At 38.2% G+C, this 19,172-nt stretch overlaps 1 protein-coding gene across 1 annotated transcript; it reads left to right on the top strand.

Moving 5' to 3' along the window:
- The first annotated feature begins 5,048 nt into the window (after positions 1 to 5,048).
- Positions 5,049 to 19,172, top strand: aif1l (allograft inflammatory factor 1-like). Its single transcript, XM_034122657.1, has 6 exons — positions 5,049 to 5,229; positions 5,404 to 5,465; positions 8,418 to 8,484; positions 11,735 to 11,776; positions 12,917 to 13,079; positions 17,661 to 19,172. Exons 1-6 carry the CDS (start codon positions 5,211 to 5,213, stop codon positions 17,746 to 17,748), a joined length of 441 nt encoding a protein of 146 aa, XP_033978548.1. The 5' UTR covers positions 5,049 to 5,210; the 3' UTR covers positions 17,749 to 19,172.

The raw sequence follows: 19,172 nt of genomic DNA, 5'->3' as shown, positions 1-19,172 counted from the left end.
AAAGACAACAAAATACGAGATAGATTTAAAATCACTGGGAGGGCCACTAATTAGAATTTGAAAGTGTTTTGCATTCGGTTTAATTTAGCAGCAGACTGTGGTCTTCCCAAGGTCATGATTTATTTAAAGCAGCAGGCCTGTGATCCAGCCCTGAGTTAATGCATGTGAAACAGCTGTAAGGAGCTTCAGAGGCTCACAGATAAATATGATGCAGTCTAATCTCTTTAGCTGTTAAAAGGAAAGGCCTCCTCATGCAAATCAGAGCGGGGAGTGTTAACGTCTCCTGTAATCAAACTAAAGGCTCTGTGGTAAACTGAATAAACCGACTTTCATCTACACTCCCATAAAACACTCAAACCTGTTTGTCATTTATGTAAATTCTGTATATTGTTAGTACGAAAGCATTGTGCCTGTTTCCTGACGCAGAGTCAAATGCATGTGGATAAAAACGTCTTTATTATCACATAGAAAATAACTTCTGATTGAATAATGTTTTTTCTGATGCTTGGTTTACATTCTGTGTAGCTTTACATGTGAAGGGATACATTCAGTAAAGTGGCCCTGAGAGTCAAAACATGCTGTAACATTTTATAAATAAAAATAAGGGGAAAACAACAGGATTACAGATTATTATTAAAACAGTATCTACAGATTGTATGCAGTTACAGTAACTACTTTTCATTAAGACATGACCATTTTTCAACTTTAGAATTGGTCAAAAGTTAAAAAGAAATCTAACATACCTATTTATATTCTATTTTTATTTTTTTGTATGATTATGGTGACATTAATTTCACACATTTACGAATGCTAAAGTCTCATCACATTTTTATTTTAATCTAGGAATTTACTGAACATTATTTACTATAAATAACTCTTCTGGTCATAATCCAAAAAAGACCTGAGGCTAGATTCATTCTATATAATAGATCATTATTAATATCAGTATAATTATAATGTATAAAAGCTGATCAAAGTTGATAACAATGATATTCTTATAATGTATTTGTTAATAATTTGTAAAATAGATATATAAATATTGCAAAGACGTGGTTTTTAAATAAATAACCACATGGGGGCGACAAACTACCCCTTAATTCTAACAACTAAACTAAACTTGAATATTATTATGTATTAGGGGATTTATTTTGTTGATTTTCTTTTTATCAAACATCCATTTATAAATATATTATATATTATTAATGTCACATTGGGATAACCTAAACATTTTTTAAATAATATAAATTAATTATGATAGATGCAAGATGTGTGAGTGAAATCATGCATGTTATCATATTACAGCTGGATAATGAATGCCTATGTATGATTGTAATTACATTTTTGTTGTGCTAAATTGTTTATGGTTTTGTGGGACACGCATATCATTAAAACATGAATGATTACCATTGCTGCATTTAATTGCTGTTAAACTCATTTTGGGGTGTTTTACTTTATTTAAAGGTGTGTATGCAGTTGATAGAGGTTTACAAAATACACTATGTTTGTGAACAGGAGGATTTGAATGGTTCTGCAGCAGGAAATCCTCCCTAATCGTTTGGAAATGTTACTCCATCCAGAAAACAAAATGAATGTTGGAGCCAAGTGTGTCTTTATGAGGCTGAAATGACATCACATTAAGAGGATTAAAGCTTCATCTGAGGCATAATGATGTCAGAGCCAATCATAAACAGCCAAAGAAACACTCCGGACAAAGAGAATGGGAATTATCTTCATGCATGATTCATTTCGGATTTGTTGCATATCCTTTGGCGTCATATCACAGTGTTTACTACACATTTAGTGCCTGGAAAGACAGGCTCAGAAAAGACGTTTAAATGCTGATTGTTGTTGGGGGATGAGAATTGTGGGAAATAAAGATTTTAGATTTAGTAAATAATGCATTGATGTGAGCAGCCTATTTCATTCACAGTTTATAAATTGTAAGGACGAGTCAGCTATGTTAAATGTGTCTTACTGTATGTGCCTTTTCTTTTTGGTAAATGATGTGTACTGAATAGATTTCAACAACATATTTTAATAGAAGATAATTTCAGCGTCTTTCTTTTTAATATACTCTCCATGTCGTGTGACTTTATGACTCCAAACACAAAAAGGACCTCAATGATTTGAATTTCGGTCCACCTTTTATTTTATATGAGTTTTTATGAAACAATCTGCATTTTTTTCAAATGAAATCTCTTGGACTTTTTTAATACCTTCCATGATGTGTGGCTTTATGACTCCGTATGATTTAAACAGGTTTTTCTTTTTCTATTTCATCTGATTGTTTTAAAGTAAAAATCAAATCAAAACTTCTTTTTTTTAAAGTCTTGGAATGTTTTAAATAGCTTCTCTATTATGTGACCCTAAGACTCTGTAAAACTACCCAAGACAAGTAGGCACAACTTTTTTTTATTGGATTTGAAAGCTAAAAACATCCTCATCTCGAGGCATAATGAATCCAATCATATGCAATGAAATATTTCAAACCGTGTGAATTAAATTCATGCATGATGGATTTCAGTTTGGTTGCACAGCAGACTCAAAACATACTTTTAATTGTGGATTGAAACAGTTTATTGGTGGATGGGTTGTGTGGAATATGAATATAGACTAAGTAATACATGTTGTTGATGACTATGTGTTCATGTTCAGAGTAAGTCAGATGAGAGTCATCTGATGGGTCACAATAAAAAGTCATTGTACTGAAAAAGGCCAAAGGTGAATAACCAAATGAATCCCCCTTGTCATGAGGTCAGCTTTGATCAACTGATGTATAATGCAAGAAACCCTTGAAGGTCCCATGTCATGCTTTTCCGGTTATACCCGTCCCCTTGTGTGTTATGAAGGTTTTTCTGCATGTAAACGGTCTGCAAAGTCACAAACCCTCAAAGTACACCCTGTAGCGAGTAAAACTCTAACACAGAAAATACCTGTCTATGCTGCCCCAGAACGCCTCGTTGGAGATTTATCTTTTTCCATTTTTTTCTTCCTGAGTAAAGTGCCGTGACCATACCCAGGTCCAAATGGACCAATCCGTGGAGCTCCTCACACACACACACACACTCACTCAGCCTGATCTTTTCTCAGCCGCGCTACTCCGCGGAGTTTCGCCGGCACACACCTTATATTTTCTCAGCCTCGGCTCCGTGGATCTCCACTCACAGTTCGCCACACACTCACGTGTGTGTGCTCAGGCTGAGTATCGCTGTCTCGCAGACCCCACGCAGCAACCAGGAAACGACACCAGTAATCCAGCTCACACTGTCTGCTCCTCGAGCCTCAAAGGGCGGAGCAGCGAGCCCTGCAACGTCCCGCCAACACGGCAGCCAGACCCCCACGCAGCATTCTCAGTTTGTCATTACTGGTGTCATTTTCTGGTTGCTAACAAACGCCATTGTAACACATAAACACACATCAGAGCACAGTGGGCTCATAGGGGGGGGGGGGGGCAGGAGCTCCAACAAGGCGTGTAGGACAGAGAGTGAATACACATAGCCTACTTCAGAGATGCTGTATGAGAAAACCAATGTGATTTTGGAACATTGAACAATGTAAATCTATTCTAGTAGACCTCAACAATGGAATTATGATCAGTAGAAATGGCCATGACATGGGACCTTTAAAGTCCCAGGAGAGAACACATTTCAATATTTTACAAGAATTTCTCAGACAGTGACCTATGAACTACAGAGTAGTCTTTTTTTATCACACAGATAGGCCTTTAATGAGTGAAACTAGTTTCCTGGTGGAAGGAGATGTGCCTGCCCACTGAGTTTGCCTGCGTAAAGCAACACGATCAGTAGAATTAGCATTTCCTGAATAGGTTTCTGCTCCAGTATTGTCTGAATTACTCCCATTATGTGCAGTTTCCACAACCGCCACATGGTGGTGAACGCGAGAAAGAAATGACCCAGTTTACTCCAAAAGCATCATTCACTGATGAGGACAGTGCATCTACAATGATACCGGAATTCAGATGTTGTAGCCTTCACAATAAGAGTTACATCAGAAAAGCACAAAACAAGGGTATTATCTGTTTGTGTCCACTTCATTCAAATTCCTTTGCACTGTTTGTGCTTGTTTCCAAATGACAGATACACTTATATACAGACATTGTATGCTGTTGGTTATTGTGGCTATATATATATATATATATATATATATATATATATATATATATATATATATATATATATATATATATATATCAACGTGTGTTTGCCTACTTGTAACAGTCCAATGTTAATCTTATCTACTGTTTTTGTTGTTGAATATAATATATTGTAATTCTATTTGAGGAAAAAGCCCCCTGTGACAACAAATAAATAATATGATTAAAATCTAATCTCTACTACTACAAGGAAAACAATCAGGTAGCCTATTCTTTATGGCATATAACACTTAATAAAAATATAAAGATATAAATATTTGCAAGGTCAAAAAGCAACATTCATATGGAATATATTGAATGAAACCACTGTTAAAATGTTACGAATATTTCCAAAGTCTTGACCTTTGACCATTGCTAAAAGTGTGCTTTTTTCCTGTAACCTAAAAATATAAAAATTGATAAGATGAGATAAGATGGACCTTTATTCATCCCTGTACTAGAGACATTCACGTATCGTAACAGCAGCAGAAAAGAGAAAGAAACACAGATAGTAGGCCCTACACATAATAAGAATAAAAGTAAAAAAATGGATATAATAAAAATAAAAATAAAACATGTATTAATGCACAAACGAGAGATGGTACTTGCACCATTATGTCTGTACCAGATTTCCGGACTTAAGACCAAGCTTTACAGTTGTGTGGCATTGTTTTAATCACGTTAAGTATTGGTAGTAGATTGGTTCATGACTGTAACACATTTAAATGTTATCATTATTTTTGTATTATTTGCATTTATCAAATTTCGTTTTCTTTTATTTATTCACTTATTTTTACTCTGATGTTGGGTTTTTGTGTAAAAAATGGATAGAGAACTTGAAAGACGAAAGTATAAAAGGGGTCAACGGTTTGTTTTGAAAAGCTTAACCGGATGTCCCTCTTCTAATTGTGTCCGTCTTGACACCGGTACCTAGTGGCCCAGTGAGCCCGGTCTCTGACGGAGAACAGAGTATCGCCCCGGCGGACAGCAGCGGTAGCCTTCTGGCTCGGATATTTTTTCATTTTCTGGATTTTTTTTCCCACACACAAACTCCAGGATGCCTTCAAATCTGCAAGGTAAAACACAAAAGAACAACAGCGGAATGCTTTATTGTCTGTTTCTCGGTTATTAATGTCTGCTGCTAGCTCGAGTCTTTACAATAGAGCATCAGCAGGCCGACCCCGACTACAATACGAGCTAAATCCTAATTAACCAGCATGCAATTAACAAAATGTGCTTTTTTTTCACAGGAGGGAAATCCTTTGGACTGTTAAAGGAGCAGCAAAGGGTAAAACTGGACGAAATAAACAAGGTACGCATGTGTCCTCATATCTCCATGTGTCGTGTCTAACGTCCTCTCACGGGAATTTGAATGTAATGAGCCTGCATACACTTGACTTGGCATTGGCCTCTCTTTGCACTGATGTATCAAGGCAGTTCGTGTAAAAGGAGTCCCCTGAACGCCACACAGGTTATTTTATTACTATTTTATTGGAGCTGGTAATGCATTTTATTGATTTCCCGCTGCAGTCTTGTGGCACTTGTTGAATGGCTGACACACATGGCATTTCCCTTCTGACCCCGTCATATCGATCATTTGTTCCCCCGTGTTTTGTGGCTCCTCTGCCGGGGAACAGGTGTGTGAACGAGCCCTTTGTCTCACATCAGGCCTCGCTTGCTCGGACTCCTCCACACTGCTCTCCTCAGATTAACTGGATGTCTGTATAATCTCTCCTTCACTTTGATGTCATCGCCTCACATGAAAAACCAGGTCGCATCAAGAGGGCAGCCTGCAGCGCCTGTCACATTCCTGCACACACACACACACAGTTCCATCATAGATATTCACCCAGTTATTGTGAATGTGTACATTAGAAGTGTACATCTCTTAGTATACGAGATCTAAAAAAAACAGTTCCTGGGATTAAATGCTTGGTTTTTATAAACTGACATCCATGGGGGGATTATGAGAGATTGGGTTCCAGGGCGCAAAGACCCCACCACATACAGAGTGTATAGATGTTTAGCCTCTTTTTATTGTTGTGTTGTGTCTTTTTAATGTCATTTTGTGTCTTGTTGTAGATGTTCCGTGTCAATTTGTACTTTTTTTCTCTTTCTGTAGTTATTATGGGTTTCTTTTTTCCATTCTATAGTCATTCAGTGTAGGGCTGCTCGATTATGACAAAAATCATAATCTCGATTATTTGGGTCAATAATTGATATCACGATTATTCAAAACGATTATCCATTTACTTTGAAAACATCAATTTATTGGAGAAAAAACATGTGAACAGTATGTTTTTAACAGTTGATTACCCTGAACTTTAAGTATAATTCAACTGAAAAACCAATACAAAAAAAAAGTAATAACAATATTACGTTTTCGTAATCGTTGCAAGCCATAATCGTAATTGCGATTAAAATACGATTTAATTGAGCAACCCTAATTCAGTGTGTCCTGTACTTGTTTTGTGTCACTTTGTAGTTGCTCTCTCTCTCTTTGTACTCCTTTTGTTACTCCTTGTAGTTCTTTTGTGTCAATTTGTAATCCTTTTGGGGTTTTCTGTAGTTATTTTTGCCTCCTTGTTCTAGCTGTTCCCTTTTTATAGTCATTTTGTGTGTGTCTCGTAGATTTCTTTTGTCACTGTTAATCTTTTTGTTGATACATGTTGTCTGAACTTGTTTTGTGAGTCTCTTTTTTGTCCAGTTGTAGTTGTTTTGTGTCAGTTTTTAACTAGTTTGGTCCTTCTGTAGTTTTCCGTTTCTTCATAGTTGCTTTACATCTCTTTGTAGTCAATGTGTGTCTCTCTGTGGTTGTTTTCCCCCTTTTTATAGTTGAACTTGTGATGCTCTTTTTGCAGCTTTGTTGCATCTCTTTATGGTCATTGTTGTCCTCTTTGTAGAATCTTTATGTTTCTTTGTGGTCATTTGTATTCTCTTCCTGGTTGGTACGTGTCTCTTCGAGTTACTCTTTGTGAAGTGAAGGCCAGGGGGCCCCTGACACTTTGGACCCATGGTTCAGTAATCCGTCTATGTACATTATATTGACCTGGGTGCATATGTCCAAGTGGATCCTGTTGGGACTTAACTTAGAATCAAAGCACGTTTATCTAGGAACATTTCATTGGCTTCCTTTTTAAGCAAATTCCCTGTTCTAGCTCCTCCAATGTGAATTTGTAAATGTTCTTTCTATCAGTTTGGGCTTTGAGTATTTGTGATGGACATCCCTCAATATGTTTGGTTCGTGCAATAATAAATAAGGCTTTACTTTAAACGACAATAGGTGTGAGAATATGACCAGAGCATGGGTCTTTCTTAGGGTCATTGTCAAAACTATCTTTAGATTCATGAACGCTACTGTTGGACATAATATGAGTAATACTGGCTCAGCACTTGTTCAAATACACTCGATCAAGATACACTGTGACTGTGAGAGGACATTCCTTCATGTGGGGGGGGGGGGGGTGTCTCAGTAGTGATTCAGCAGACTGAGTCAGGCGTCTCTGATAAACATCCAGTTGTGGCGTTGCCGTTTATCCTCCTCCTCACCCTAATTACATGCTTGACTGACACACAGAGGTCAGTGCAGAGAACAGCCTCCCTCTCTCCTCTCCCCTCCTCCCTCTCTCCTCTCCCCTCCTCCCTCTCTCCTCTCCTCTCGGTGAGGATGGAGGCTGACTCCCACATGGCAGATTGCATCATTATCATTTCATTACGATGGCTCCCTGCAGGCTCTTTCCTCTTACACCCCTGTGAGGTGTTCCACTTAATGAACATAAGTAATGGAGATGTGAGGGGGAAGGACATTTTAAGACTGTGAGTCATCATTCCCAAGTTGGAGGTTTTTGACACTTTTGACAGAGTAGTGTAGGATAGTAAGGCTTTAATTTGTGCGTGGGCGCGTTTCATTTTTGTGTAGTTTGAATAAAAGCATATTGAAGTTTCTCTGAGAATTTAAGAAATGTGACAGTTTTTTTAAAACGTTGTATCTATTGACCTGGTTTGTCCCTACATGTACTTTATACAAATAACATAAAGAAAACATGCCATCCTTCCTTCCTGCAGCAGTCAGATTTGAAAAACAGCCCCTGGTAGACCATCACACAAATACAGACTCCTACAATCTTGTGCACTAAACTTGTGCACTAAACCTTTGTTTGTGGTGAAGGAAAGAACAAATCTGTGGTTTTTCAGGGGTTTCAGTCAAACTTGTTTTCCTTCCTGATCACTTTCAGTGCATTCACCCCTTTTCTCTTTTTTTCAGGAATACCTGGAAGACCAAAAATACAGGGATGAAGAAGACCTGGCGGAAAAGTTGGAAGGTCTCAAAAGTAAGTAAATCCCCTCCGTCCCATCAGTAGTTTCAGTATCTAAGTATTGGTCTTTGTGAGGGTGTGTTCCTTTTTCCTGGCTTTTGTCTTCGCCTGAAAACACACACGCACGCACGCACGCACGAGTCTTCAGCATTTTGTTTTTCTCTGTGGGAAAGACGGACTGCAGAGATTTCTGAGAGCTTTGCAAGGCCAAATCCTCCGTGGCCCTGCAGGAATGTGCAGGGGCGTTCCTCTGCTTATTGTTACAATATTCAGAAATATGCTGGGTGAACGCATAGCTCCTGGGAATAGAAAACATCACTGCTATGAGGAGATAAAAGCGGGAACAAAATGACATGATTTGCCAAAGATCTCCTCCCCATTGCTCTGATATTACACATGTAGGCTCTGGGTGCATGGAGAGAACAAAGTTTATTATCAGCGACATAACATAAGGCATATGAGGAACATGCTCCACTGTCCTACTTATAATCTATGCTTGCTGGAGGAAATGGAGCAGCAATATATAAACTGAAAGAGGAACTGACACCCAGTTCCCGTGAGGATCGCTCTTCTTACTTTCTGGCATTCCCCTTCTGTTTCATACTGTTCCACTTAACCAGAGGTCACTAAACACAGCTTTTAAACACAAACCAAATCACATCAATTATTCTCATGACCATAACATTTATAAAGATACCCTACTTTAAGGGTCAAATTACTTTTTTCAATTATTCATTTTAATTTTATTATACAGGGTGTCAATTTAGCAAAAATTAAGGCTATTAAAAAGTATTAAACAGCGTTTTCCAATGTATTACATTTTGTAGCTTGTTTTCAATAAGTATATCAATTGTCCAAAGAGGTTGTATTCTAACGTCTGCCTGAATGTAATCATTGCGTAGGTGTGTAGTGTGATTCTGTGTAGTTTATTTATGGCATCCCGTTGGATTTGACGTCATCTGAACAGGACATCGCACGCTCACTGCTTGATAGCGAGCAAAGGTCCGTTTACGCCGGTTGTTAAACAACATCGTTATGGGGAAATGCAAGTTTGCGTCCAAATAGTTGGAAGATAAGGAGGAAGGACAATCAATACTGTATATAGTCAATGTGAGGTAAAGTGTGTCGCCAATGTAACCGGTTAAAACTCCAAGTGGCGATGAGGTCTTAAAATGTATGGAAAGGGTCTTAAAAAAGGTCTTAAAATGAATTACATTTGACTTCAGGATTCCTGCATATACCCTGTTATATGAAGGATGCTTATCGGGCTGTACAATCGGGACAAAATAACTAATTGTATTTATTATGACTGATATTGCAATTGCGATGATTGCGATATAGTAAGAGGAATGATCATTTAAAAAATGTTTTATCAGGGGCCCTAATATGCTTATTTTCAGGTTCGTATTAGTATTTTGTGTCTCTACTGTGACATGTTTAAATGCGTTAATGTTCAAAAAGGTCTTTCTTTTTCTCATACTGCATTTATTTTCAGTATGACACACTCCAGGAAAGGGAAAACCCCAAAAAGCACAACAGGGCCTCTTTTAAAATAATCATGGTGTGTTTTGTTATGGCCATACTGTAGGATCAGTGTCTTTTAAAAGTGTGGGAAAAAAAGTTCATTGTTTATTATCTGTTGGCCGGGCAGTGGCAGGGGAAGTTATTTCAACTATTTTATCACCAGGGTTTGTTCTATTTTATTAAATGAAAAAGCCCCTTCAAATGATATCTGCCACACCTGTAAGTATTCAAACTCGCCACCATACAACTCAAATGTAATACATTTTTATCGCAGACATCTTTATGATGTCAAACAGAAGCAGATCAAAATCCAAATCTTGTCATAAAATGGCTGTTATGTATTTTGTTACATCCTCTGCTGAAGGAATTTAGGTCAGGAGGATACGCTAAAGACATTTTCGTTTGGTCGAGCCATTTTCTGTGTCTGCAGATGATCAACAGGCTGCTCTGCGACAAGTGGCCCTCTCAAAAGCTCGGTGTGTGTAGATGCGTGTGTGTGTGGAGGCCCCTTTCTCAGAGATTTTGAACAGGGTTAGCATTGTCCTGTCCCTCTCCCCTTGGGTTCACACAGTTAACACAGTCCTCTCTCTTCCACACACACACACACACACACACACACACACACACACACACACACACACACACACACACACACACACACACACACACAGAGCTTTCACTGTGCGACAGAAATCAGTGTAATCTGACTAAAGTGGTCTTCTGGACAAAAGAGAATACTGAAATTTAGGAAGAAGCGGGAACGTTTCTTTTTGTTTTTTAAAGATAACCGCATAATGAACTTAATAGGAATGCCTAAAGGTTGATTATGAGATTAGTCAAATGACTCCTCTTCTCTTTTGTCAGTATTGACTTAAAATTACAAAATACATTGTGACGTATAGAAAACATATTTCCCATTTACAGAAATAGTTTGACGAGCATCCCCTTACAAAGTGAAAATATGTATAACACGATCGCTTGTGTCCGCTATTTCTTTAACCATCATTCAAAACCAGGCTAGCATGTTTCCCTCTGCTTGCAGTCTTTATGCTAAGCTAAGCTAACTGACCCCAGCTCCTTATTTATCAGCAGATACGAGTGTGGTGTCGGTCCTCTCGTATAACTCTTAGTAGGGAAGATAACTAGTTTATTTAAAGACGGTCCAACTATTTAACCTTAATGGCCATCTGCAGGAAACTTACATTGTTCTTTGCACATTTTTAGAATCAGGAAAAAAGTATTGATTCTGTACAAGAAGGCTCCAAATGCAATTCTTACTTTCTGAAAAGTTGCAATATTATACTTCATTAATGTGGGATCTTCATAAGTGTTTTTTCTGCAGGCTAGTAGCACCAGATTTCATTTGTGACTGAGAGCAACATTTGTATCCAAGTCTTAAATTTGTCCAGCCAAGCCTTTTTGGTTTCCTTCCTTATTGCTGTGTTTGAACTCTGAGTTCTCCTTTAACTTCCTGACCCTCTCACTCTCATCTGTCTCTGATGTCAACCCCACTCAGCTGCTTACCACTGACAGACATCCAAAACACACACACAGAAAAACACACCTGTCATCATCAGCTGTTAGTGCCTGTCCTTTTAGACACTGAGGTCTCTGTTAACACTTTTGCTGACATGTAAGATGCCAGCTGGTGATTTGTTTGTCTAAATGTTGCTGAAGGCAATGTGGTGTGTGTGTGTGTGTGTGTGTGTGTATAATAATCTCTTGTGTGTTTGTTTTGCAGATAAATATGCCGAGTTTGACCTGAATGACCAAGGAGAGATTGGTGAGTTATAGTAGCACTAAAAGTGTGTGTGTGTGTGTGTGTGTGTGTGTGTGTGTGTGTGTGTGTGTGTGTGTGTGTGTGTGTGTGTGTGTGTGTGTGTGTGTGTGTGTGTGTGTGTGTGTGTGTGTGTGTGTGTGTGTGTGTGTGTGTGTGTGTGTGTGTGTGTGTGTGTGTGTGTGTGTGTGTGTGTGTGTGTGTGTGTGTGTGTGTGTGTGTGTGTGTGTGTGTGTGTGTGTGTGTGTGTGTGTGTGTGTGTGTGTGTGTGTGTGTGTGTGTGTGTGTGTGTGTGTGTGTGTGTGTGTGTGTGTGTGTGTGTGTGTGTGTGTGGTGTGTGTGTGTGTGTGTGTGTGTGTGTGTGTGTGTGTGTGTGTGTGTGTGTGTGTGTGTGTGTGTGTGTGTGTGTGTGTGTGTGTGTGTGTGTGTGTGTGTGTGTGTGTGTGTGTGTGTGTGTGTGTGTGTGTGTGGGCAATGTCAGTTGCTTGGTCCCCCACTGTGGTCCAATCTGAAACATCTCAACAACTATAAGTAGCTTGCATTAACAGTAGGTGCAGATGTCCATGCTGTCCAAAAGATGAATTTGAAGTACTTTGGTGATCCCTTAACTTTTTTCTAGTGCTTTCATCAGCATTTAAATTAGAGTTGGGCAATATGTTAAAACTTTCCAACTGATTGATGTCAGAACAACAACCAACAATATATATTTCATGTATTTGGGAAGGTTTGTGTAGTTTCATCTCTGTTTTCCTGAGGTAAGTTCAATATGTTCCCCAAGCTTTTATTTAGTATTTTAAAATAAACAAAATGAACTTGCAACACCAATTGTCCTCATTAAACAGACAAATACAACCAAACTCCATCTGATATCAAGTTTTTTCTTTTTTAACCATACTAAAACTACATTATTTCCATTGTAACAACTGAGATGTACATTTCTCGACTCTTCCAGGCCCATATTAGTTCTCCACGTAATGCAGAGTAAACAGAGCATGTGTGGAATTACTGATGTGCCCTTTCAAAATGCTTAAGATACATCAAATTAAGCATTTCGATAACGTTGTGGTTTCCTTACAGTCCAATATTTGTAAGGAATACAGATTTGCGCCTTGATAAATATCTAACCTGGTGACTGGTCCTCCTCAGATATGATGGGTCTGAAGCGGACGATGGAGAAGATGGGGGTCCCGAAGACCCACCTGGAGCTGAAGAAGATGATCGTGGAGGTGACGGGCGGCAGCAGCAACACCATCAACTACAGAGACTTCGTCAAGATGATGCTGGGCAAGCGCTCAGCGGTGCTCAAACTGTAAGTAACTGTTTTTACACACTTGCAGAGTTAAGGCCTTTACACAGAAGAAGGTTTTTTTTGTGCAATTAATCTTAACAGCATTATATTTTTTCTATAAGTATTTAAGTCTTGGTAGCTTTTACACTGAACGTGAAGAAAATCAATGCAATCTTTCGTCGGGAGAAGGTCGATTTTTTCGGATAATTTACACCACAGATTAAGGCATCAAGCAGAATGGACACTACGTTAAGAAATGCACTATAGTGTGGCAAAGTGTTATGAGTTTCCTCTATACTAATTTGGATTATGAAACTACAACACAGGACCTTGGTCCAAAACGTACCACTCTGACAGCGCATCAGATCCACTCCTTTAGTTCTTTCCTTTCACAATAAAAGCCCTAAACTTATACTCTGCGTTTCTGTTTTCCAGAATCAGCTCTAATGCACTCGCTTAAAGAAAATCAAGTAAATGAATGATGTTAAGTCCATCATTTTTATCTTAAAAATGAACTGCCGTAAATACATTTGTCAGCAATTGTTGTAACCCTCACACATTTGCATCACATGCTGTATGAATAGTAGAAGCTTAATGTTTACAGGAGAGTATTTTACATTTCCTTGTAATACATTTGTCACACCCCCTTTGTGTTAAATGGTGTCTGTAAACCACCTGCTGCTGCATTGTGGGTCTGTGTGTAGGATGTGAATCATGTGTCGTGTCAGCCGATTGTTTCCAGCAGGGGAAACTGGGATGACTAATGATGATGTCACTAACACGAGCTGCGTTAATCGTTAATGGCAACAAACCTATCCATAGTCAACCCATCCTTATCCTGAGCTGGGATCAGGAGCTTAGGTAACTGATTACAGCGGATTAACCACTGACAGTCCAGGGAGACACGTTTCATATTTTTTACCACTGGAAATATGGACCACCAATCCCCTAAATATGGTGGCAAAAGTACATTCTTGGTGAATTTAGGTCAAAATGTATATAGAAAAGGCAACTTTAACAAAGCCTTCCTTAACTTGGACACTTTAATAGTTAAAAAAGGAATTAATCGAATGAAAATAAGAGTATTATTATATGTTCAATTATGTATTTAAATGGAAAACTTACATTTTTGTTCTGTTATTGTCTCTTTTTCTTTTAACAACCCCACAGTAACATAGGACAAAAACACCAGATAACCTCAGATTCTGTCTGAATTCCACTTTTACAATAGAAATGAATAGCTATAGTGGATATGGTATATTATTTCCGTTCTCACGCGGGTTAGTGAGGTGAGTCTAAGCCTTTTTAAAGCAGCCTTGCATTGAGTCACACTGAAAGAGAAAGTGTGTATTTACTGCAGCATGTAAGCAATGCTGGAGCCTTTAGACAAATCCTCATAATCCCACAATCACCCAGCAGAGGAAATGCATAACTTTTCTGCCTTTGCCCTTTACCATTTTTCGAAAGTGTATTCAATAATCCCCAAGCCTCTATTTATAAGTGTTGCATCCCCTCCCCGCCACTCCAGTCCACTTGGTAGCTTTCTAGAAGATAGACCCTGTATTTCAGAAATAAGATGATGTCTGTCATTAATTCAGTTTTGGTCGAAGCATTTTTGACATAGCATTGAAGTTAAAAGAGGATGAAGCAATGCCCCTCTCAGAAATCATTACCCAGTTATTTAAGATGGACCCTGTATTTCAGAAAAAGCTGACGTCTGTTATTCATTTATTTTCAACTTTAAGGGGACCTATCATGCAAAATGCACTTTTTGATGTCTTTTATACATAAATATGTGTCCCCTGTGTGTCCGGGAACTCATAAAGTGTCAGAAAAGAAAACCCTCTCTCTTTTCCTCCGTACCCAAATCTCTAAAAACGGGGGTATAACGGAGCTGATCCAGATTCGCATCCGATATGACGTAATATCTGAAATGTGGACCCACGGCACTATCAGAAAGTTGCTATCAGCAACAATGCCCGACTGCAAGCATCGCTAACACTCAGAGCTAACCTGTACTGGAGAGAGTATGTGTAAAAAAGGAAGGCACATTGCTGTTGAGTTTTTGTATTTTTTTGGCGCTTTGTGCATTACAAGAGGGCAATTTTTGTTTCAATCAAATTTAAGAGAGCATTCAACATCTCTAAAATTGGATCACTCACACCAAAATAATCTAGAGGATTGTGGAGTTGGCTATCTCTTATAGATCCACTGTACTGAAATGTCAAAAATGGTATATAAATATGAAAGAAAAGTAGATTTGAGTAAGCTTGTATTGGCTACAAACATTTTGTAGTGTATGAAATATGTACATGCATAATCATTGATCTGATTAGGAAAGGAAACATTGGTTAAAGGCTGTTCATAAAGCATCCTGCTGCTCCCCTCTCTGATATCTGAGTCTACAAAGCCTCTCTTGTGCGCTGTTTTTGTCTCCAGAGAGTAGAGAGGGGGGAGACGTTGAGAGGACAATACGCTCTAGAACAGATATATTTGCGGCATTTGGCACGGCAACAATTGATCTTCTTACAATCGGAGGAAAATGATTGAGGTCAGCTCCGAATTTGGGTCCAGTTATTTTACTTCTTCTTTTGAATAGAGTTTATATTAGTGCAATTAAGTAGGCAGGACACTCACTCTCTCTAGTTCTTTTTTACAAAGACTTAGATAATATGAGCCTTATCGTTTTTATATTTTCTACAAGCATTATCGGTTAACAGATGTGAGATGTAAATCCTGTATGTAGAGCTAGGCTTTATGAAGGAGCTCATATATCACAATATTCATTTTTTTTTTCTAAATTGTTTACACAATGATCATTTTCATAATTTTCATGAGTAATGTGGATTTTATTGAATAGTGAATAGCTAGAGGTGTCTGGTAATATCAGAAAAGGACTTCACACCTACTACTGTCCAGAAATAAAAAGAATAATGCAAGAACGAATACAAAATCAAACCTTGCAGGGGATACAAAGGTGCAAGGGGCCAGTACAATGAAGAAATAAGTAAACTATATACATGTAAAATAGAGTAAGTGAATAATAACAGAATGTACCCTTTGATTTTCCAAAACAGTTGATTTGAGTTGTTGTTTTGATAAATCAGTGACTGGGGGGGGGGGGGGGGGGGCTTTGACTGACTGCAGGCAGCTCTGTGTAGCAGACACCAGCAGTGTGAGTGTTTGTGTCGGGCTCTGAGTTGCTGAGTGGCCGTTTCGTGGTCGGGATCATGGCTCCTTATGAGCTTAGTGGAGCTTTGCAGAGTTTTCCAAAAAAGGAAATTAAAGACAGGCATTCGCCCTGAATAGCTCCCGTCAGATCACTCACTCCGCTGTGTTCAGTCTGAACCAGCATTCCCCTCACTCCCCTTTGTGCTTTCCTTCATTCCTTTCCTCTCACTCAGCGCTCACACACACTGTAGCTGTGGCTCTGTGTGTATTCTCTGACACATCCTGCCTGGATTGTTTATACTTGTCTTTTTCACATCCTTTTACTACGGCCTTCTTTATATTTTACTTTCTGTATGCACAATTCCATGGGGCTGAGGGCATTAAACAAAGTATTTATATCTCTGCATGTTTAAATACACACTAGTTTCAGTGGATTTATGAAGTAGTCGGTTGACAGAAGCGTTAAGATAAGATATTACTTTATTGATCCCAGTTTGGGAAATGTTTGTGTTGCAGCAGCATAAAAAGACAAGGCTTTGTACAATACAAATTCAAAGACTAGAAATAAACAAGAAAGTAGAAAATATACATGTTGAATTTAACAAGGTATTATATATACAAATATATACATAAATATATGACAGAAGGAATATTAAATATTGAACAGATTATATAAATGTACAATGTGGTTTTATTCCTAGAGAAACTATGGAGCAGAGAGTTCTCTTCCAGCCAGAGGTGATTTATTGTACAGAGTTATTGCAGTGGGCAGGAATGTTTTCCTGTATCTGTCCTTGTGACAGGGGAGCTGCAGCAGTCTGTTGGAGAAGGAGCTCCGTTGTCTGTTCAGCTGCAGGTGGAGAGGATGGGTGGGGTCCATGATGGACAACAAATACAATCTTTCGTTAAAAAAATGGAATATTTACCTTTTTCCAGTGAATTGTTGCTGCTCTTTTTACTCTTGTGTGCTAATTAACCGATATTTCTATAGATCTTTGATATTTATTTCAATTCAAAAATTGTGATCAAGTAGCAGACAAAATCACCCAAAACCATTTGAAGATGTCAAATGTCTGTTTGTTTTTTTAATGTTATTGACCAAATGATAAGTCTAATAATTGTATAAAAAATATATATAAATTGATAATGAAAACTAACATTTGTTGCAGCCCTTACTTTAATAAAACGCATACAACAAATGTCATCACATTAAAAAAACATGACATAAAAAAAACAAGAAATTAGCATCATGATTGATTGCTTTTATTGTGAGGTTAATAAGAAAGAAATAAGTAATCAACCACTTTATATTAATAAACATCTATATTGGAATGAATCGTACAGTGTATGGACAATGTGTGTTCTTTTAAAAAATTGCCAGTGCGTTTGTGTTTTATTTGCTAATTAATGAATTTCTCTCTCCCACCACAGAGTGCTGATCTTCGAGGACAAAGCCAACGGCAGCGCCTGCAAACCGGACGGCCCCCCCCCAAAGCGGGACATTTCCAGCCTGCCTTAACTTATATCAGAGTGCTGGTGGAGCAGAAGGACCGTCGGTGTCGAGTCGTTCTCTTAACATGTGGAGTGTTGTGTTGTGTGGGACCAGGGATGGAGAAGTTGTGATACATGGTGTGTGCAGGGTGTTTGTTATTTTGGAAGAATGAGCCCACAACTCACTAAATGATGTTTGACTGTGAATATTCATCTTATTTTCCCTTTAATTGAAATGTAGCGTTGGTTAGTTGTGAATCTGCTTCATAAATGACATTTTGTAGTAAGTGTTTCATGGATACATTTTAAGGGAAGACTCCAACATTTTCCAGTTTTTTTCTTTCCTTGTTTCGTATTGAGGGCATTCATTTTAGTGAGGCGAGAGTAGGATGCTTTTGGGGAAGCACGAGGAAAATGAAAAGCAGTTTTCCGGCACATTTCCTGCACTGTCCTCAGTGTTGTTGGATGGATTCCTGCCAGGCTAATCTTGGTCAGCTTCTCTTCTCTTTTTAGATCAGAGATTAGGCCCAGCCCATTTCTTCTGGGTCAGAGTCATCAAGCTTTGGAGCCTAAATACTGATCTGGTATCAGTAACTAGGTTATCATGGCCACCTCAGAAACATTTTTTCTAGACTGCACTGCTATGCGTTTTTAACATTCACTCACTCGTTGGGAGAGGAATAAGAGATCATGTTGACCATGTGACTTTCAGTTTCAGTGTGTGACAGCAAATCTGACTTTTTTTACATCTGTAAGGCTAAAGCACAGGAGTTTTGGAAGGAGTGTGATCTAAAGTCACACAAATAAAAACAAATGTACATAATATACTACACTCAGTACAATCGTATTCTTTCCAAGTGCCTCAACCTGAAGATACTGTAGAGCTCAAACAGATTAAAGAAGGAGGGAGTGCACAGTTCAAGCAGTCCTCTTAGCTTACTAATTCAAGAGAACAGTGAAATAATTGTAATTTCTTTATTTAGTGAGATAGTTTTGATGATGTGTGTTGAATTATATTGATATGGTGTTTCCACGACATTCTGAGTGAAGTGTTGTTTTTTCCCTTTTTCTTACCAGGATTTTATTTTTGTAACATCCCAGAAAGTGTTTAACCTGTTTTGTTAAGTGATTTAATTGTTTAGTTTACCCTTCATTTTTCTTGCAATGCATACATATGTTATTTCTCTTTGTTTTAGATTATTCTTTCTCCCCACACTTCTTTCATCACCCCTCTGTGATGGGTTCATTGTCCTGTGAAATGTGTGCCTCAGTGTTCCCTTAACTCACTTACTGTGACTTTGGTATTTGTAGTATTTTTTTAACCCACTTAAAAATGTCTTAAACTATTATGTCAATTTGTTTTCAGTCTGACAGGTATATCACATCTTGTAATGTTGTTTAAATGCTCATTGTTTGCAGACACCAAAGGAATTAAAATTATTCTTACACTGG

The sequence above is a fragment of the Trematomus bernacchii genome, unplaced genomic scaffold (assembly GCF_902827165.1).
Source record: "Trematomus bernacchii unplaced genomic scaffold, fTreBer1.1, whole genome shotgun sequence".
Taxonomy (NCBI): Eukaryota; Metazoa; Chordata; class Actinopteri; order Perciformes; family Nototheniidae; genus Trematomus; species Trematomus bernacchii.
Note: the sequence above shows the minus strand (reverse complement) of the source record. Positions and strands in the feature narration are given on the sequence as shown.

Excerpts from the sequence above, each read along its gene's own strand:
- aif1l (XM_034122657.1), top strand. Across the intron at positions 5,466-8,417 it reads AACTGGACGAAATAAACAAG|GAATACCTGGAAGACCAAAA; the intron begins GTACGCATGTGT and ends TCTTTTTTTCAG. Across the intron at positions 13,080-17,660 it reads CGCTCAGCGGTGCTCAAACT|AGTGCTGATCTTCGAGGACA; the intron begins GTAAGTAACTGT and ends CTCCCACCACAG.